Raw genomic sequence first — 22,706 nt, forward strand, 5'->3', positions numbered from 1 at the left:
AAAAATGAAAGCAATCACATGGATATTGAGTGAGTGGTAACCCGCTTCATAGAAACCTAATAATGTGTCATTTTCTAAATCCCAACATAGAGAGATGTTCAATCATAGGCGTTTCTGAATGCCACAGCCTTTAAAGAGTAGGAGCACAATTTAGCAGAAGGGATGGTGAGACGGCTGCTAGTTTCCCCCTTCCGTGTTTCCTGCACAACCAGTTCTCTGTGCCCCTCTCGCGCTCTCAAACAATGGATTCAAAGCAAACGACAGGGGTGGAGGTCTCCCTTCAAAACTCAATAAAGTCACATGAAACGCTCTCGAATGAATCAGGGTCTTTGTGGCACACTTGTGGGAGGGGGTATGAGCCAAATTCTTCTGATGGTTTGCTTGGGAACATGCAAGAGGGAGCCGTCAAATAAGCGGTTTGAATCTTCAATAGGAAAGTTATGTAATGTAGTGTTTGCCCTGATCTCTATTACACTGATTGATTTTTTTTTCAGCAAACACAGCGGGTTGATTTGAACGGGAACATTTTCCAAATCAGGCCATACATATTTTATATGAGCACTTCAAACAACTTCCATTCAAGAGTGAAGTTGTGCTCTACAGACAGAAAAGAGACACCAGATGTCTACATTTGTGCATGCTTAGATCAAGAATGTGTGAACAACAAAAGCAGTCTTGGATACTTGTTTTTTCCGTATTTCAGTGACGTCTATTCAGCCCACATGTTCCCTCAGACACACAAACACATGCTCAGAAAAACACAGAAGAAGGAGGGGCTTTTTTGAAAAGCTGACCAAGGCCAGCATGGGCTTTTTGCTCCATGGCGCGAGCCAACTGGGCATTGGGCGTTAACTGCTTACGCAACGGTCCCGACTTACAGAGAAATAAATCCCCACTTTACTTCCCACATATGTTCGATTGCACCAAAGAAAACGGCAAAAGACAAAACAACAGCTGTGTGGTTCGGCAGATTCCAAATGAGAGTAACCATTCAAACCATGCTAACCAATTACTTCCTCAGAAAAGTACAGACATGCTCAAACTGCATGTTGTTGGATCATTTTTAAATAACCTTAATATTTAATCCAAACAAAATCTGTGACATTTTCTTTTCCTGAAATAATCTCTGTGGGATTTCCAGTCACTTCAGGTCACAGGACACTAATGGAGAAGTTAAAAACAACTAAATGTAAACAAAGGCTGTCATTTAGCAAAGTAATGCTCGGTTAAAGTAAACTCACTGCAGAAAGACTTAGATGAGGCCCCAGTGATCTGATAACATCCTCTGTGAGGTCTGACTGGTCGGAGTCCCAGACGAAGCCGATGGTAACTATCTCAGGGGAGTTCATGAGGACCCGTCTCATCCTTATCCTCTGGCCGCAGTCGCTCTGGAAAACAAGACACAGAAAAAATGACTCAAGTTTCACCCAAAAGCAACTTTGCCCAATTACCAAGTACACTCCAAAACTGGCCAGTCAGTTAAAATAAAGATCAAAACCAAACCAAACCGCACTCCAGAAGAAAGTTTATTCAACAAATAATAGATCAGAGTAATGGCTGATGAATAGCTCCTGCAGGAAACTGGACCATTTGTACACATTGCTAATAAAACCCTTTGCATACAAACACTTACTGGACAGTTACGAAGGTCTCCTATCGTACTTGCAGCTTGTAACAGTTCCCCAAAAGACTCGCTCTTGCGATGAAGCATCTGTTGACTAAAAAAAAAAGGAGAGAGGCTTTGTCAGCAGAACAAGGATGTAAGAGGAAAAGAGACAGACAGAGACAAATAAAGATAAAGGAGTGGGAGAGAGAAAAACTGTTGCGTCTGAAATGCCAGCTTAAACTTTGTCCTTGTGACAAATGTGCAGAGAAAGGCAGGAACAGCAGAAACACAGCAGGGCAGGACAGATGACAATGGGAGGAAAAGTGAAGAAAGTTTCGTATTGCCTGTGCCTTACCAGAGTGCGAGGGTGGAGACATAATGCACCAGCTCTGTAAACGGCAGTGGGTCAGAGGATGCCCCACAGCTACGACACACAGACTGCAGAGAGGAGAGAGATCAAGAAGGGGGTGAACACAAACAATATACATGTGTGATCGCAGCATGCACACGTGCTGTTAAAGGCTTTATCAGGACGATCACATACAATGGCAGGAAGAAAATAAAGAGATATCTCCTGCCTGTCACAGTCCGAGGGACGCACCATCCCATAATATTTGATTTTAGGTGAAGGTTTTATGAGCATACCGCATCAAGTGAGGACATTGAGATATGCTGTATGGGTGACACCATCGTTCATTAATGCGTAGAAAATATGTAATGAATATATATGTAATGAATATATATGTAATGAATATAATATGTAATGAATATATATGTAATGTATGTGTATGAATTTTATGTGCTTTGGCAACAACATGTCTTTGTTCATGCCAATAAAGCAAATTGAATTTAATTGAAAAATTATCTGCAACTCCCAGGGGTCCACTATGACTTTGATTTTCAACGTGGCTGACTCAGAAGTGGAACTTAAAGTTTTGGCAAGAAAGCATCGTAAACACACCATCTTCTGAGATTAAATAACCTGACTCTATGTTGATCACCTGGGTTTTTCTTTTAAACCAACGACAAAACACGTTTCTATCAAATGTTGGACATGATAACGTTTCTATTTAATTCTAAAAAAAATTGTAGAAAACTGAAATGGTTAAAAAAAGGCAATCCAAGACAAAAAGGCAAGGGTTGGCTTTCCAATTTCATCACAGTACATTAAAACGGTCATTACTTAGTGAAAGAAAACTTAAATAAGTTACCTACAAAAAGCTTTTTGTGGACTGATGTACCGATGTAACAAACGTTTGTCTTTTGCAGGCTAACCATAAAGCAAGACTTATTCTTGAGTTTTTTAAGCTTAAAAAATGGATGGATTTCATTTACTTATTTTAACAAAAATAACATAAAAAAGGAAGATTATTCTACCTATCAATGTGATCGATGTATGGGTTTCAAAAGTTTGTCTACTTGCTTGCCTTTAAATTTTGGCAAGAGATTACAACTTGTCTGTCTTGCCTGTCTCCTTGTGATGACTTATAAACTGCAAACAGAGTGAGGCAATCTTCACTCAGGCCTCAATAATATTTACTGGATTGGGCGCTCTGAAGTCAGGGTGGAACGAAATCCACTCTGTGTCCCCAAGGGATTTAGTACAAAGGCGTATTATCTGTTTGATACCGAGATAGAACTGGTTTGGGATGGTGTCAATGATGGGCATCGCAGCGTCACGGAAGGGTGTTGGTGTGTTGGTGTGTGTGTGTGTGCTGGAATTTATGTGTACACCATCTGTGATTTATCTGGTGCTGCTTCTGCTCAGTGGAATCGGACCAGAAACACCCTCCTTATTCCACTGGGGCGACCCAGTATCAAAACATGACGGATTAGATTTCTACTGTCTCAGACAGTGATTCATGTACCTGTCTGTGTGTATGTGTGCTGCTAAATCTTAACACTGGTTAGTGTGTTTAGCCTGCACACACACACTAAAGGTTGTGCAAACAAACATTGCGTAAATTGATACATTTACAGTTTAAAAATGAAGGCACAATAAAAGTATGAATCAAATCTACATTTAATAAAGGCTTAATTGGCACATTCGACTTTTCTTTTCCAGAAGGGTTGAGCGGAAAAGCAACATTTTAGAAGTAAAACAACATCACAGCTCTTTGGTTTTCTACATCCCTGCTCACCTGCTCATAAAGCGTCATAGCAAACTTCTGATGCGTGATGCAAGACTTTGAAGTGCAGGCGTCTGTCTCCTCCGGCACAATGTGCAGATGGATCCTCTCCAGAATGTTCTCCTGAAACACAAGCGGATCATTTATCAGGAATTTGAAAAAATGTTTCGAACTCTGTGAGTTGTAAAGACACCTGTTTACAAGCACCACAGGCTACTTATTTTTTGACACAGATAAAGGTATTTCCAAGGGCAAAACACTGCAGCACATTGCAAAGCACCATCACATACCAAGAGCTCATTTTGAGGAGTATTGTTGTAAACCTGGCAGCAGAAGGGACATATTTAACGTGCAGCTTTTCTCCCCTTAAGCTCCCACCTGTTTCTATGGAGTGCTTGTGAGTTTATAAAATATTAAGGCTGCAAGGTAGGCCTGCAAAGGTTGCAGGCACAACTTCACAGCCCGTTAATCTGACACTGGCTTACTCCTCACATAAATTCTGCAGCGACATGCTGCTGCCAATGCATGACATAGTGGATGCTCAAGGGCAAAGATCTATGTGGGATTAAGAATTAAGATTGTCTATAAAAGATAGCAACTTTGGCACGTAAGCTTCAGTCGAAGTTGGGAAAAGTAAGAGTAGATGAAAAAAGTGAAAAGCAGCAGTTAAGTTTTAAGGAATACTGTTACAGATCTAAGGAGAGAAAAGCTAGTGACAAAAAAAGATAAAAACAAAAGAGTGTTTGAAATGCTGCAGGATGTATTTTTTATTAAATGGTTTGAGTTTATAATAAAACTGAAGTAAAGCTTGTAAATTATACTTTTGGAAGAAAAAACCTTTACAACCAAACAATGCTTTGTTGTTCCACCAAAAAGCAGAAAAAACGGAACGGATGTGAAAAATGAAGGAGGACGCATGAAATCTACTTTAAAAGCCACTTGGACACCGCAACATAATATGGTGGCACAAAACAGAGAGGTTCAAAGAGAGCTGTGGCCCTTATATAACCTGTCATGATGATATTTAGCGGCAATGTGGCAGGGGTTGATGGGAGGGGAAGGGAGGGACAGAAGCTCTTTCAGTGACCTCGCCAAACAGTTTGTTGCTGTGCAATACCCAAACTGAGGCAGCAGGATAACACTCACAAAAAGAAACACACACACATACACACACAACGCTAGCCTCCCTCCCTCAGGACGGTTGAGTTGCCACGGGAACTTACAAAGCATTCTGCGGCGTCATCCATGAAGCCCAGCTGGAAGCGCTGCTCGTCCTTAAAGGTCTCTGCCAAGGCGACACGCAGGTTGTCGGAGGGCAGGGCGCGCTCCCGACTGTGCTGGAACTGGGAGAAAATTCCCTGAAGAGGAGAACAAGGTTTGTGATTGCTCTTGGACAATGAGACATTGAGTGTATTAAAAGCACATGTGCCACTCTCATTACTCCATCCAGTCTGGTTATGTGACAGTCGCCAAAATGTATGATGACAAACAGACCAGATCTTTGATGAGACTCATTAGCCAGGCAAAAAACTGTGGAGTCATTCAAAGGGGAATTTCAGTATTTTAACCTGAGCCCTAAATTACAACCTTAAATTCAAACAAGTTGGTATGTTGTCTGGCTTCTGAACTTTACTCTGATAACAAGCTAGGTGGCTTTCCTCTCTCCTTCAGAGTGGAGGTGGCGGCATCCTTCATCTTTCATGTCTGTTTTTAATGCAGTGTTGTGTGAGTGAGTGAGTGCATGAAGATGATGGCCATCCAGTGTTGGTTTGGGCCTTGTCCCTTGTGTACAGAAATTTCTAGAGCCTCTCCAGAATGTCCTTTTTATACCTAGTCATGTTACAAACCTGTTGCTAATTAACCTTATAAGTGATGCGATGTTCCTCCAGCTGTTTTTACCATTACACATTTCTTTCAGTGTTTTGTTTTCCCTGTCCCAATGTTTTTGGAAATATGTTGCCAGCATCAAATTTAAAATGAGCATTTATTTGTTTATAACAAATTAATTTTCCAGTTTCAACATTTGATACGTTTTCTTTTCACTACTTTCAATTAAGTTTGGGTTTGACTGATTTGCAAGCCATATTTTTTTTTAAATAAAAATTCACACAGCCTTGCAACCTTTTGGAAATTGAGATTGTACCATGTGGAAATATGATATAAGTGGCTGGTACAGTAATTGAAGTGATTGTACTTTTTGTTTTTAAAGTTATATTTTTGGTCATTTTTGCCTTTATTTGATAGGACAGCCGAAGAGACACAGGGAATGTGGGGGAGGACATGCAGATGATCCAGGCTGGCATCTAACATGAGACCACTGTGACAAGGACTATAGCCTCTGTATATGGGGTGCCAGCTTAGGCCGCTAGGCCAATGGCCCCCCGAAGTGATCTTGGGCAAATATGCTGCAAGGATAACCTATAGTACCAAATCTTAAATATGTAGAAATAGTTTAAAAATATTAGATCTGGGGCGCTGGTGGCCTAGCAGTCCAAGCGCCCCACATACAGAGGCTACAGTCCTCATCGCAGGGGTCGCCAGTCAATTCCCGGCCCAGACCATTTCCTGCATGTCGTCGCCCACTCTCTACTCCCCACATTTCCTGTCTCTCTTCAGCTGTCCTATTGAATAAAGTCGAAAAAGCCCCCAAAAATATAACTTAAAACTATAAAAAAAAAATTATCTGATCTTTAAGTTTATTTTCAAGTCAATTTATTTGTTGTCGTTTTTTTATGTACCATGCAGGTGAGTTTTACAGCTTCCGTTTTAAAATGACCCACACATACAGCAACATTCCTATCAGTCTGTATGAGCCCCGCCCTCGTGCTCTATATGAACGTGTGCTGAGAGGTTATGTCCAGTCACGCACACAGTCACCTTCAGTGTTTGTGCAATCAGTGTAAATTCTCCATGTGTTCTGTAATACATTATTTTGCTGGTATCTGTCAGACAGACGTTCTCATTAGACGAGTCACTGTAGAAACACTGATGGCTGCAAGAATAAAAAGCGCACTGGAAGCTCTGTGTGTTCCATTAACATGACATACACATTGAATCATCTGTATTCACTCACAACTGTTTGAAAATAAAACACTTAATATCATAAAGCATCAGGCCTTTGTATGAAGAAAATGTAAGCTATGCCATAGCATCTCATTGTTACTTTGGAGTTGAAAATTCTGGAGAAGTCTTTAATATTTCTGTTATTTACCAGTTTTGCCAATTAAAAAGTGTTTTTAGGAATGAAATGTGAAAAGGGTAGATAAATATATATCTATCTGTAAGTGTGACATTTTTGTGCCTGGTTAAATTCTGCTTTAACTATCATGTTTGAATAAACTTGAAAATGTAAGCGTCAATAAATAAATAGAGGTCTCACTGAGTCAAAGACAGGCATTGCTTTAAATTTTGCTTTAAACAGGAATTTGAGAAGCTCGGTCCACTTTTAAAGTAACGCACGACAAACTCAATTAAATAAATGATAACTAAGCTCAGTATATAAAGTCAGATTCGAGCTTGTATTGCTACTTTTTTCAAAAATATGCCCCTTATTGTATCTTACCTTCAATGCACAGAAGATGCAGGATTCTCCCAGACAGAAGTGTCCAGGTAGCTGCCTCAAGCTGCGTCTGAAGATGTCCAGCTGCCATAGTACCTACACAAAGAGAGGGAGTGTTTACCCTTTACAGCTCGATATCAGAGCATAGCTTGCATACAGCCTCAATAAATGAGGCTCACATAAGAGTACATTGTTTTCAGTGGGAGGCCTCCTATTATGCACTAAAACGTCAACATCCTTAGGTCTTTTGTTACATAAGGTATTATGGCACTAGGACAAAGTCTCCAAGGTCATGAGGATGAGAAATAACGACAGGAATAATTCCCCTCACAGAAACAAAGCCCAAGGTAATGATCATCTTCAACCAGCTCATCGGTTGGCTCACCCTGTGAGTCACAGTCTCAGAGAGTGACCTCACTGTGTGGCTGGCTGCAAGGAGCCAACTCGCCCCCCAGTTTCCCAAGAGTCAAACCCAACCTTCAAGTACATTACCAAATTGCTGGGAAGGTCTGACAAATTTAGACACTGACTAATCTTAGGAATCCCTGCTTAGGTGGACATATTTTAAGAGGAGTCATGGTTTGTAGCTCTGGAGGAAGACAGCAACAAGTGAACAAAAAATGTTGCTCAAGATGCCCAAACAAAAGACAGGTTGGTTAAGTTGAGAGCACCAGCAAGTAGAACGATTTCAACGACAAATAATTGTTCTGCTTCTGGCAATGTAGTTAGTCTGCCACTATGTACAGACTGTTCATACAGGTATATTCTGATTGATTCAAAAACTAATTGATTGGTAAAACAATGGGGATTCATTCTCAACAGCAAAAGTGATGCCAAGGAAAACCTGATCACACACACCGTAATAAATCAATTAGCCTAAAGGAGACTGGCACATTTCATCTCTGCCTGTTGACACTGTGGCAAAAACATTAGTCTCCATCTCAAGGCCAAATTCCATCAGATCTCCGATCCGTCAAGGCACTGGTTCTGATAGGTTTCTATTCTAGTCAATCTGTAAACCCACACTGGATCCGCTCCATTGCGTTACAGCTGCATCTCTGATTCGGACGGTCGCAACGCAACAGGTTAGGTACGCAAGACTTCTATTTTTGCTGGATGCCGGAGCACGACGCATCAATTCAGCACAGAGCAGATGGAGCGGGACAGGAAGTCAGGCTCCAAAACAAAATAAAAACCTGGTTAATTTTCAGAATAATACACTCTGTGTTATCGTTAGATAGTTTTTAACTTAACTATGACAACAAAAAATCATTTAGGGTGGAGGTAGGCCTGGAGTCAACAGGTCAGAGGTTTCAGAGGACAATAAAGACAACATGGATGAGGAGAGGAGGAGGATAACCCTTGATTCAGGGATTGTCGTGGGAAAACCTCACCGGACCGCAGTGGATTGGAGACGGACCGTTCACGGATCTGGTGGAAGTCCCGTGTCAGGCTGGTCTTGAGTTAAGTAATAAGGACAGTTACCAAGCAAATATGTGAGAGCAGCCTGAGGAGCTACTAGGCCCCAACCATTTCTTATAGGGAAAAGTGGACAAAACGTTTGTCCAGCAATCCAGGCAATGGCAAAAGTTGTTGATCCCCACAAAGTTAGTTAAACCATCAGCGGTAGTGATTGTGGCAGCAGTGATTCAAGTTGTGACATTTGATTCATTAAGAGGTGAGAAGAAGGATAGCTGAATGAGGACAAAAATGTCCAGGTTACCATTCCTGTAGCAGTCTTGTTCACCTTATCTCATTTTACCTTAAATAATCAAGCTAATGCTTTCACTTGACTTTGAAATGGACATTCACTTTAAGGGTAAATCGTCCCACAAGGAGGCAAAAACAGAAACTGTTGCCATGGAACATTACCTGCCGGGGATTCAGAGGACATCAAAACATCAATATCATCTTCAAATCAACATTTTGTTTAAGCTTGTTGTCTGTAGTTGGTCGCAGGGTAATAAGAGGCAAATATTGTGAGCAGGTGGTTATGCAAATTAGATTCCCCTCTGGCTCACCCTGTTGGGATTCTAATTTGCCTGACCAATCGCTCACTATACATCATCCCTCACTTCACACACTATACTTACATGCTAAATATAAGCTTGTTGGAAATAGTGTTATCAATGTAAGCAAGTCAACATTTAACCTAAATAGCTTTTGCACGTCTCTGTCAGTCCTTCAGCATTACAACATCTTAAAGGTTTGTATGTCTGTCAGGGAAACACCATGGAGAGGTCAATAACTGCAGGAAAAGTTCAATTAAGTTCAGCCACATACAAGCAAAACAGCAGACAGACAGACAGACAGACAGACAGACAGACAGATGGACTAACCTGCACTGCGCTGTTGAGGAAGCAGCTGTTCTGGCCCGGCTCGTTCAGCAGTCCTTTGGTGGGGGCCAGAGACAGCATGCTCCCCGGCTGGTATGATTTCCCCAGATTGCCCCCCGGCTTCCTGAAGAACTTGACCCATGCCATTGGATAGTGGGGTCTGCTTTTGGACAGGTGGGTTAGTCAGAAGACGACAGGAAGGGGGATGAGGGAGATGGGGGCTAAGTAATTCCACGAGCTGCAGCAGCTGCCCTGCTACACATGGGCTTCTAGTCCATTTCTGCAGCACATGTAGAAGCTCCTTATATTCAATCTGCTTCTCAAAAAAAGAATTAAAAGCTAACACAAAAAAAAAGAAGTTACAATCCAAGTCTTTGTATGGGGGAGCCTTTGATGATCAGCGTTCTGACACTTGTGATAAAATGTGATTTGGTTTCGAAGTAGCACGCCTCTGTCATCCTTTGGTCTTGAAGGCTCGGCTTCACAACATCTTCAGAAGGGAACACAGACCCCTGTGAGCAAATGTCGCCACATGGTCCTGATGAAATAAGAAATTCAGCTGCAGTCAAACGCCACTTTGAGACGTTCATCCATTGTAAAGACTTTTCCAGGAGGGGCAGAAAGCTGGAGAGAAAGAGAAAGACACTAAATTAGATTAAAGATGTCATTACAGAGCTTATAATCAGTCAGCACTATGTAAGCACTGTCATTTAAGACTGTTGTATAAAGCATTTTACACTTTTAGTAGCTTTATAAAATATCATGAAATTAGTATTGATGAAAGCAGAGCAATAATCTGAAAATCAAGTCCTCATTTCTGTGCTTGATCTAGTTCAGATGTCACACTGGACTTTTAAGACATGCAAACAAAGCTTATACATTAACTTGGCCCAGCACCCTTTGCACTGGAGGTGTGTCAAAATAAAGCTGGCCCCTTGCTCCAGTTGCACATTAACATTCAGAATGACTTATTCCAACTTCTTCACTAACAGGCAGCAAACAGACAGGAAAAGTTAAGGAAATTACCTAAAGCAGAGTTTGTATTTAAGAGCTACTAGAATTATAAAGTATGAAGAAAAAAACACAGAAAACAAAACCTACAGAAAACTTGACAAATTGGGTGCAGATTTACCTTTTTAATTCCACTCACGTTATGCTAAGGAGGACTCAACATCTAACACATTCTGCAGAAAATCTATTGACTTTACAGACAAGTCTTTTCCAGCTCTGAATATTGATAACTGCTTACCAAACTCTTCCCAAGCTTTTAATACTCACTTCATCTTGAGAGCACAATTCAGCATATTTACATTATTGATTGACCTGGTATTTTTTGGCTGATCAAAAGACCCGTGATCTATCAAAAATAGAGAGAGGAACATATCGGATCCAACCAGCAAGGGTGTGACTGGCAAAGAAAAAAAAAGGAGGAAAATATACAAACCACAGAACAGGGCATGGCACTTCAAATTTAAACTAAGTATTTGACCTATAAGGTTTGTTTCAGCACAAAAACATCTGCATCCAAAGCTTCATTCATTGGTTAAATGCCAATGAAACTATCAATGTTTTTGCCATTGATGAATCTTCTCTTGAACGACCAATTTACCCATGCATTGATTGTGCAGCTTTTTCCCAAGTGGTGTCCTCCGGTCTCAAAATATGAAGCCCATGCGGAAGTGTTAGAAACCGCAGTTCATTGAGAGTCCGCTTGAGGCCGGAAACCACATACACACCCAATCAAAAAAGACGATCTTTGCAGCATTAATAAACATGTTTACAGCCTTGTTCAAAAAACAGCTTTGGTCTGAAGAGCTTATTTCACTAACAGCAAACACTGTATGGGGGGGGGGGGGGGGCGCCCATTTTATTTTTTATAACGCGTCAGTTCAGATAATATTGATATTACAAGTTTTGCCCAAATAAGGACATGGCTGACTTGACTGACAGGAGGGAACACTGTAGCTGTTGGCAAGGACGCTCAAAGCCCGCCTCTTTACCTCTTTTAAGTCTCTTCTTAAAACTTTTGTAGACTTCTTTTTATGTGATGTCGTCGTCTTCTTACTGCTTTTATCATCATTTTACTTTCTGTATTAATGATTTTATCTCTGTTTAGCTTGTATTTCACCTTATTGCTTTTACCCCTCTTTTAATGCTTTACTCCTTTTCATTCTTTCCTTTTATATTTCAAAATGTCTTATTTTCTTGGTCCCTTGGTCTTAATTCTTATCCTTGGGTTCTTGTGTTGCCTGTGTTGAATCGTTTTTCGGGTCTTTTGTGTCCATTTTCCTAATGTACAATTTTTATTTTGTCTAAAGTCTGTTTGCTGTAAAGTACTCTTTTTGTTTGTTTTGATGTGCCCTGTGTGAAGCACTTTGTAAACCGTGTTTTTTAAAAGATGCTACATTAATAAAGGTATTATTATTACTAGCTTGACACCCACCGATGATTGGCTTCAAAACAGCTCTCAAGAACAGGTGGGTGATGTCAAGGATACTACGTCCATTAATTATACAGTCTATGCTTTTTCCCTATTTTGAAACATTATAGTCTGAATCCACAGTGTCGTTTTAATATCCTTTAAACAATCAAGCCTGCAGTCGCACAAGAGATTAAATCACTGGTCAGCAATCTTAAAACTCAACTATGAAAATATATCGCCTCAAATTTCTCTTGTGTTCTCAGTTTTCCCGGCACTGTCATTCTTTTCTAAACTCAACTACAGAAGAGTGCTGGCATGACCTAATTCTAACACGAGAGGAGCAGCTCAGGACAATGTAACAAGTTCATTCTTCATTCTTTGAAAGTTGCATCTTAAACAACATTGTGAGAAACATATTGAGTGAGCTGATGAAAGCTGTGTCTAGGTTACAACAAGAGCAAGTGCCGCTAGTCAAGGGGAGTTATTCTTTTATGTCAGACTAATTTGTTTTTTTCAGTATTGTGCAGAAAAGTAAAGCAGATCTTTCTCCAGTGCTAAAAAGCACATAGCAAAAACAAAGCGCTTGTGCAATGCGTAGTGACTCATATTAACACCTTAAAAAAATTACCTCAAAGAGTAAACCACAAACCCTTTGTTATTCAAAATGAGCACACAAAATACTGCCCTACTTTGCACCAACAATGAAAGTTTCCCCTTGTGACAGTCTCCAGAAGCTCGGTAAGTTTCAGCCAAAACAGGTCGGACAACATTTCCATCCTTGCATTTCAGGAATCTCCAGTGGAAGGTGAAATGTTGAAACAATGAGACCTTAAAGCAGGTTAATGGAGCAACCACAGCTTTAGTATTCACGTGTACAGTCGCTAAACCAAACATGTTAATGTTGCTGCCTCCGTGCTTTGGAATGCTGTCGTTATGAAGTTGCAATCACTTTAAGCTGCAGAGTTGCTAAAGATCAAATGTTTTCGGATTAGTTCCAGCAGTGGTGGGGCAGCTGGAAAAAGCGTGCACTCCTTCACCTCTACACCTTTACCAAAAACAACACACACCCCTGACATGTTGGATCTAGATTCACATTTCATCATTACCTCTGATAAAAAACATGCAAGGACATCCATTAACACACAAATGTTAGCATGTGATCAAATGGATGGACCATGTTCCTATCAGACATTTAAAGTGGCCCTGAAGGACAAAACAAATTTACAAAAGATGAAACACTTTTACAAAGTTGGAGAAAAACGTACATTTTGGAAAACAAATTTATATTTAAGAAAACAAAATGACATTCATCAATGGATGATTATGAAATGTAACATTGTGACATGAAATACTACATATGAACAATATTACAACACTACCTCTAAACATCAACAAGAAAATTATGAATGCTATTTCATTATTATCTTTATTATTATTTTTGTATTTATTTTATTATTATTATTATTATTATTATTATTATTATTATTACATGTATTTTTTAATTCTATTTTCTTTTTGTTGGTTTTGTATAACTTAAATATAATTTCTCAACTTTTGGCAAACAAAGAAATACTGAAAAAAATGCAATAAAAAGTTGAATGACAAAACAAAATTACAAAATCAAAACACTTAAGGCTAAAACAAATTTACATTTAAGAAAACAAAATTACAAAATCAAAAAGCAATTTTACAAGCGGTGAGACAATTTAACAAACACTTTTACCATTTCTGAAACAAATGCACATTTATTTTTAACGAAAGGGGAATGTACGAAATACCAGAAGTGATCCGGGAGTGATCGAGTGAGGGGTCATTTAGTTTGTTTGAATGGTCTGGTGCCGGATCACTTCTGGTGTTTGGAACATTCCCTTTCCGTTAAAAATAAATGTAAATTAGTTTCAGAAATGGTAAAAGTGTTCTGTCGTTTGTAAAACTGACTCACTGCTTGTAAATGTGGTTTTTTTATTTGTTTTATTTGTTTTCCTAAATGTAAATTTGTTTTGGCCTTGGTAAAAGTGTTTTGCTAATGTAATCTTTTTTTTTTATAAAATGTAAAAATGTCTTCCAATATGTAGATTTGTCTCCAACTTCAACTCCAACTTTGTAAAAGTGTTTCATCTTTTGTAAATTTGTTTTGTCCTTCAGGGCCACCGTAGACATTATTCTTACCTCTATTTTTAGTGATAACACGTTCAAATTGGCCCTTTAGCATCTCTTCCATATCACCGTGCCAGCAGGCAAAAACAGCAACACACATCCCCATGTCCACATCATTCAATGTCAGTTTGACGGCATTCAGAATGAAGCCAACGCATGTTTTCTATTGAGGCGCTGCTGACAACAGTGAGAGTAAATACGGCTCTGCCTTTCTGCTCCTGGAGGTTTTATTACATTACAGAGGTCCACTTGAAAAACTGCCAGCCTCACTTATGTCCAGCGATATTTTAGTGTGAGCAGAAATTGGCACATGCTGACTGCAGTTCAATGATATCATTTTAAAAGATTCTGCTATGTTGCTTTAGTGCAAAGAGAATCACTTTTCAGGGGGATATACTCCTTTTTTTTTTTAGCTTTAAAGTGTAGAAAATGAACGTGCAGCAAACATTTGTGTCTCCTCCTTGTTCCCACAAACAACAAATGAAAAAAAAAATATCTAGGCTTATCAGATTAGGTGTGACACCTTTCGTCTGACAACATCATGTGACTGACACCATGTTGTGATCAAACTGCAGGACAGGCGCACATTTTTAGACATGGACTGGCTGAGTCACAATCCAGAGAGGTTAAAATGCCACAAAGAACATCTAATCTATGAGCAGGGAAACAAATGGTTCTGTGTCTGCACGGGTTACTGTGCTAGATATGAACGTTCTTACTATTTTTATTAAACAATTAGCAAAACAAATCTGAACAGATCCCTCAATTGAGTGCATCCAGGCTAAAAACCTGACTCCATCTTTATAAACTAAAGGTGGAGAACATGACTCAACCGCCTGGTCACAATATTGACCTGAAGCCAGGTTTATGTCACCATCCGCTGTAAGCTCATACGTCTCGTGTTGTTGTACCCTCAGGCCGACTTGTTCAAGCTCTCTTAGTGTTGTCTGGTATTAAAACACCTAACATTGCCATCCTTTGATAACACCATTCAAATGACCTGAGCTAAAGAATGCAAGGTTCAATTATCTGTCACGTGAACAGATTAGGAGCAGCGCTTTTGATAAGAGATAAGATGAAATCATTGATTCCAGTACGGAGAAACTAGGTCACAACCTGAGCAAAGAGTCATTCAGTGAGAGAGGAGACACTAAATCATAACAAACAGCTTCAACATGAAGAGTTGGACTTTAAATAGTAGTAAAAAGGTAAACAGAAGCTCAAAAGAATGTCATAAAAGTGTGAAAATTGACCATGCTTTAACATGCAGTTTCTGTTTTACACACGATGTACCCTGGAGTGAAAAAGAAACTCAACGATGACAAAGAATATGACTTTTGTAGTATTATTTTAGTCTATTTTTGTTGTGAAGTTAATGAGACTCAATTAAAGTTTACAAGTGCTAACGTTCTGGTGAATAAAACTCATGTATTGATTTAATTCTAAATGTAACAAGAGAAGAGAAGGAACAGTTTGTATTGATTTAGTGAAATATTAATTTTCTCATTGTAATCTCTGAGCCTGCAGTGACGGAGCTGGAGATCAACAGGCTGCACGGTGTAACATGATACATAAAATACGTGAAAGCATTGATTATTTTCTTCACGACAGACACTTCAAAAATATACACAGGAGCGACAGATGAGTGGACTTGTTTTTTTTTAACAAAAGGAGGAAAACTCCTCCAGACTCCAGATGACTGGATCGCAATTTGTTTGGCAGATTCTGATTTCAGATTTTTTCATGGTCTGACCTGCTTATTTCAATTTTAACTGATTCAGATTTTCTTTCTTTAAAGGACTGAAACTGAAAAAAAAAATCATACTTATTTTGTTTAATTTTTTCCATGGAAATTAAATTATTTTATTTAAATTAAACAAACTGTTCCCTTGCACAACATTTTGACTGTATTCTCATGCATGTCCATGCGATGATCAATAATAATATTATTCATTTATATAGCACATTTCAAAACAGGAATTTAAAGTGCTTTACAAATAGGAAAGAAACTAAAAGACAATAAAAGAGAATAAAAAAGATAAAAATAAAAAGAATAAAAAACAATAACCTGACAGCAAAAATAAATGACAGAAAGGAAGTTAAAGACAAAGTTTAAGACAAGAGTTTGAGACTAAACAATGTTTTAGTACTAATAACAACAAAAAATAAAAGATTAAAACAATTAAAAGATCAGTAATATAATATGTTAAAATATTTTAAAAGAATAAAGAGAGTAAAAATTGTGAAAGTATATTATTAATTATCAACAATGTCTGTATTCCTTTGTGGTTTATTGTTACTCATTAAATCAAATAATAAAAACAGAGACGTATACTGCTTCACTCTCCTCGACTGAATTCTCCCCGTCTCCGTCTCTCCCTCACGGCCTCTTCCTTACCATGTCCCTCTGTAACCAAAGAATATTACGGGGGAGAATGTTTGAATTCATATTCTAACGCACTGCTCTCCTCCGACCGTGGAGGAGCACAGAGTGACAGCTGTCTCATATGAACGACTCCTGCGCAGGTTCAGTGTTTCTGATCAGCTGCGCTTTAGTTTAATTCCAGGACAACTAACTGTGCAGAGAAATGATTTCACTGCTTTATTCTGCTGCTGATGCTCACCTCATGATATCTTAGCTTGTGAGTAGAACTGTTGCTGTGCCCATGGCATGAAATATGCAGCTTGTGTGTGTGAATCTGAGATCGGCACAGGATCAGCTACATTTAAGAAGCCTGGCCGGTCAACCATCACGGCCAAATAGGGTCACAAGCCAGTGGATTGGCATGCCAGTAGTAGAGACATCCATTACACTTCTAGCAAATCATTATGGAAAGTTACATCCTTTCTACGCAGTTATTTATTTTGTAACTCTGAGCAAAGACAATGCTCCCTGCAGGTTTGGTGTCAGTTCTGAACTCTGCTTGAACTTTCCTGAAGTTAGTTTACAAGAAGTTTTTCAACAACACCCTGAAAAATATTATTAATTGAATACAAGTTTAATAATTTCCAAAAAATTGACCCAGCTTTAAACTGATACATCATGACCTTTCCTGGTGTCATTTCTCTCTGTGACAGTCTTCGATCATTTCTGATGTTAATATTTAAAAAGGTGGAACCGAATTTTAGAGGAAAACAAAACGCATAACTAACACCTTTCTCACTGCAGGATTATTATCTTTCTGAAAGTGTATTCTAGATGTGAGGTGAGCAGAAGCCAAACAAAAGAAGTCATTTCACTTTTAGGCTCAGGAGCACGATACAGGAACTCCACTCTTCCTCTCTAAACAAAGCCTTTCTCAGACTTGTCAAGCACAGTCCAGGATCGACTCTCTTCCCCTCCTCGTCATGTGGGAAATGCTAAGGCTAGCATCCCCGGCACAACCAGCCACAGAGTGTGTTGTGCATCAGTACCTCCGACAAGCCTCAGGAGTCGGTGAGATGTGGGCATGCTGGTGTGAAGGCACGGGGAGTGGGATGCTTTAATTTATCTATTAGCGATCTGTTGATGGATAGCCTCATTAAGAATGATTCAATTGATCTCCTCTCTATGTGGTGATGCCAGGAGCCCCTGATGAATCAATCTGTGGGAAATTGAGTCACGCTAATTCAATGTCTAAAAGATGTGTGGATAGAAGTGCAGCGTGGGAGCAGAAGACAGAAGGAGGAAGAATCCAACGTATATATAAAGAGGTCTTTGTTGGGACTGTTGGGCTTACAGGTTCTCCTACAAACACCAATAATGAAGGGAGACGACTCTCTCTTACATCAGAGCTCTCTGAAACTCCCAAACACGTGGTGCCAGATCTTGCGCAGCCCTTGAATAACACAAACCACCTTTTCCTTTAAAAAAAACACAACTTACATCACAGCACAGTGTGAAGTTAAGCACTTGTAAAAGGTCAGTCTACCTTAAGAGTAGATTAACACATCTTTAAGTCATGCTTGTGCATCATCCACCTATATGACAACAGCGTGTGATTTCCCCGGTTACAACACATCTCTGACTCACTGTTGATGAATTACGGTCTGTAATGAATGATTATGTGCAACAGAAAGTACAGCTTCTATAAAAAAAACAGAGCAGTGCATATTCTTCCCTTCTTTCAGTGAGATAATTTTATGAATCATCTTTTTTTGCAAGAATAATGTGAATATGGGGGCTAAGATGAGTCAAAGTTTGTGACTTATGGTAGCAAAAAAATATCTCCCACTCTCCACACCTACACTTACAGCCTCCATAGAAACACTGTTAATGTAAAACAAACATGCACTCAACAAGCTGTCTGAAAGCATAATGAGTTTCTACTTAAAACTGAGTAGGCTTCTGCTCCTATAATAAAGACAAACTTTTAGGCATACAAATTTGATTTGATTCAATTTTAAACCGTAGGCTGTGTTATTAATGGACGTAGTTTCCGTGACATCACCCATCTGTTTCTGAAGCCCTGTTTTAAAGCCAATCGTCGGCAGGACAATTTATTGAAACTGCTGAACTAAACCTAATTGCTGGAGAGCTAGTGTGAGGTAAAGAGGCGGTCTTTGAGCCTCCTCGCCAACAGCTTCAGTGTTCCTGCCTGTCAATCAAGTCAGTCATGTCCTTAAATGGGCAAAACTCGTAATCTTAATATCTTCTGAACTGTCACATTAGAAAAAAATTCACCCTGTACAGTGTGTGCCGATAGAGAAAATTAGCTCTTCAGACCGAAGCCATTTTTTTAACCAGGCTGTAAACATGTTTATTTCTGCTGCAAAGATCAACTTTTTTGAATTGATGTGCATGTGGTTTCGGGTGTTCTGCAGCCAGCCTCAAGCAGACGCTCAATGAACTGCAATTTATAACACTTCTGTATGGGCTTCATATTTTGAGACCGGAGGTTGCTGCTTGTTTTAAACACATGATGATTCATTAAGTACTCCTAAAATGACCTCAGTATGGTTATGCTAACATTTTGGGAAGGGGAAACCTAAAGAATGGTTTAAAAATTGCTGAGCAGGATAACAGATTTGCATGATTTTGTGGTTCCAAAATGCATTTTCAAAGGCTACACAACTTCTATTAACAAGTGTACCTGCCCAAGTTTGACTAGTGTGGAATCATGCCTTTCTTAATCGAAAATCATTCATTACGACACTTAACAAGTGGAGTAATGCTGACACTTTCCTCGCAACAAATCCCCCTCAAGGGGGAAAAAACTCCTATTTTGGTTTTTTTACTCATGAAAAGCTCTAAGAACTCTGACTCATGGGAAACGTAGGAATGAAGTCACATCTTTTAATCACGTCTGACATTGCCCACTCAGACCTGTACTTCCACTTCATCTGCTTTTTATAAACTGATGTCTAACATTTAAGACATGAACTCTCTATTTCCTCTCCACTCTGGACAGCATGTTCTAGTTTTCTAGTTTAACACCCACAATTCTCCTGTCAGACGGTTTATTTTAATTAGAGGCTGGGACGGGTAAAACACACAAACCCCTGCAAGTATACCAAAGCCTTGGCAAAAGTGGTCACCGCATGAAGGAGAAGAAGCAGTAAAATGTGACCCTGCATGCTTCCAACCCTAAAATAACAGAGAAACTGGACTGTAAAACTCTCCCCGGACTGCAGACATGGTTAAAGCCTTCAGGCAACAATGCAGCGGGTCGTTTCCTGCGTGGGCTTCCTGCTCAAAGGCTCGCCACCTTCCAGCGCACGGTCACTGCGTTCAAGCCTGTGAAACTGAACAGGTCACCCACACCATGCTGGCTGACTCACCCATTACTCCTTGCTGTGTCCAAGGGAGGAAGAGAGAGAACAAAAGCACATGTTCCACATTCCCATCCTGAACACAACCTGATTGAAATATAACATCCTTCCTCTGTGTTCTTATGATTGCTTCCTTAATGGATGCACTTTTCAAAGCAGCTTGCCAGTGCCAAAAAATATGAAGTGTGATGAACCTGACTTTTGTCCCCAACTTTTCCTACTGACTTTTAAACCAAACATATTTTGGTAAAGAAACTAGGTCACAATTTTGATCACCTGCCACAATGTTGCAATAGTTTATGAAGAAAAAGATCCTCATAAAAACATACAAAGGCCTGCTCCAAGTCCTCCAGCTCTACACGCTCTTAAACAAAGACGTGACACAAGACTTGCAGTCAAAACTGGTTCTCCTGCATGCCTCCATATTGACTCGGATCTCTGTCCTGAAGGAAAGTCTTCCTCAGCCACCAACATAAAGGATGAGTGTGCATGATGTTAATAGGGCTGATGATCTCACTGCTTCATCATCACTCTGCTTAGGGCTCTTATATCACGGGGATTGATTCAAGTGAGAGAAACCTGTTCTTTAAGGGGTGCACATGGGAAGTCCTATTAGCAAATGGACACCTAGAAGCTCCTGAATGTTTTTGTCTAAATGTTGGAAAGTGTGCAAAAATGACGCAATGTGAACAGTCCACAGTAAAGCATGACAGCAGACTTGGCAGTAAGCTCAGACTGTGCTTGTTTATCCTGAGGTGACACTACACTATAAAAAGGAGCAAAAACTATCATTATAAGTTTGAAAGTCACCTGAAACACATAGGGAGTTCAAATGTATTTGATAAGTCTGATAAAATAAATATTGTGTCAACATAGGAATTAAAAACTAATGAAGTTGTCATAACGTCTCATATTTTAAATAATGCATGACAACCGAGACATATCCTGCTGCCTGTCAACAACAAGAAGGCAGAGGACGGCTTTAAAAATAAAGTTATGACGAGATCTAAACGTAAAACAAAACAACAACACCCTCTTTGAGTCTTTAAATGTTTCAAATATGTAAAATCATCATTTTAACTCAGCAAGAGTGCAATCTGAAGCTACATGACCGACTACAGGCTGCTAACGCTGGGCCTACCTGGTTTCCGACTTACCTGAGTTTCCAGGTGAGTCTACGTTTTCCGCCCCACGTACTGCTGCTGCTAAAACACACGTTTTAATAACTCTACTTTTAAAACTTCCCTAAATTCCAACTCACCTTGCAGACAATAATAACTCCGAGTGCTGTAATATCCTCCTGTGGGGAGAAGAGTTGAAGTATTTGTGTTGAGTTTCGGGGGGAGGTGCTGAGGAGTCGTTGTTGGAGTCGCTTGTTAAAATCTACTTCAGGGACAGAAACAGACGTCGGAAACTACAACACCAACCAGGAACAAAGTGTTGTCGGAGCCGCCGCTGAAACTTCCCTCACTCAGGGTGTAGTTGTGTTTCTTTGTTTCTTTGAAATCCCACCCGGACCCCAAGCAGCCGGTCTCCGTCCACTTGCGATGTATTCCGTTTTGTTTAACGAGGTGTGCGTTTCTGCCGCAGTTCGCTCACGCGCGGCGGTAGTGAGCAATGGTCGCTCGGTCGACTTCGGCACCTGAAATACTGGATTAGAGATGTTTTCAGAGCTGAGATGTCAAACCCCGCCTCTTCAACTGTGTATTTACTGCAGTCTGCCATGCTACTGTACACCGCTGCCACAGCTCCAGCGAGAGCGCACACACAGAGGCGCGCAGACACACACTCCAACATTTGCAGAGCGCCAACTCTCCTGGCTGGCTGGTTAATGTTGCCTCATGGTGCAGGGGGTTTGCAGCCCACTACAGTGCGTACTGAATATTTGTAACTGTACAATGGCGATTCCGCTCCTTTTACGCACTTGAAAAACTGTAAAAGTGGCTTTTCTCATGTAGAGTAAGCTGTCAAATCAATTAAAACGCATTTAAATAGCAGTCACACATATTTTAAATTGTTGTCTGCATCCAGGGTGCAAAAATGGCAAACTACCAGCTACCACCTCTACATTTTCTGCATGCATACATTTGCAAATAAAGTGTGCATTGCAGTAGTGAAGTTGGCAAAGATCACACGTGCTTGTTTGAGGATGATAAACATACACCAGCATAGTTACACCTCAACAATATACCGACAATTACACCAGTGGTGATTATGAACAACTGAGAGCAGCGGAAAGTGATGTAAGGTTCTTGTTACCCAAACACCATCTGCCTGATCCTGTTATATAAAGAAACCAATGAGAGAGTTGTACAATTAAATCTTTTCTCCGCTTGTTTTGAAGCAGGAAGAGAACTGAGCGGAACAGCCCTGTTAGGTTTTAAGGCTACCAGAGAGCAGAGACGGGTTTTTAGCTTGAAAAATTATCACAATCAAAATAAGTACTTTGGATTGCCGCCACAAGAGGGCATATTATATGGGATATATAATTATGGGAGCATGCAATATAATACAGGCTGTTGATTTATTTCTGAAAGCACCTCAGCTGTGGGAAATGACACGCTCTGCGTTTGTACTCATGCAGAAATAGGCTGTATGTTATTATTTCGAGTAGTTTTATAACCTGATCAGAGATTGAATGAATTTGCCTTATTTACTTAAAGTTTCTTCAGTTTTATTCACATTTATTCAGTTTTTTAATTCTGTCAGAAATGTATCTATATGTGTCTCTTTTTTTTTAACATTT

General features: G+C 39.8%; 1 protein-coding gene across 2 annotated transcripts in view; it reads right to left on the reverse strand.

Moving 5' to 3' along the window:
* LOC117807376 (inactive ubiquitin carboxyl-terminal hydrolase 53) overlaps positions 1–21,777 on the reverse strand; it is a 40,027-nt gene extending 18,250 nt beyond the window's left edge. The window contains exons 1-8 of one of the 2 annotated variants that reach the window (XM_034676645.1): positions 21,222–21,777; positions 9,634–10,254; positions 7,298–7,390; positions 4,959–5,093; positions 3,748–3,858; positions 1,962–2,044; positions 1,634–1,718; positions 1,242–1,388 (exon numbers count right to left, since the gene is read on the reverse strand). In XM_034676645.1, the coding sequence (XP_034532536.1) occupies positions 1,242–1,388; positions 1,634–1,718; positions 1,962–2,044; positions 3,748–3,858; positions 4,959–5,093; positions 7,298–7,390; positions 9,634–9,777 (798 nt within the window). In that variant the 5' untranslated portion in view covers positions 9,778–10,254; positions 21,222–21,777. The remainder of the gene's footprint in view (positions 1–1,241; positions 1,389–1,633; positions 1,719–1,961; positions 2,045–3,747; positions 3,859–4,958; positions 5,094–7,297; positions 7,391–9,633; positions 10,255–21,221) is intronic. The other variant, XM_034676644.1, reaches the window with a different exon arrangement.
* Between the last annotated feature and the right edge of the window lie 929 nt (positions 21,778–22,706).

This window comes from Notolabrus celidotus, chromosome 23 (assembly GCF_009762535.1).
Source record: "Notolabrus celidotus isolate fNotCel1 chromosome 23, fNotCel1.pri, whole genome shotgun sequence".
Classification (NCBI taxonomy): Eukaryota; Metazoa; Chordata; class Actinopteri; order Labriformes; family Labridae; genus Notolabrus; species Notolabrus celidotus.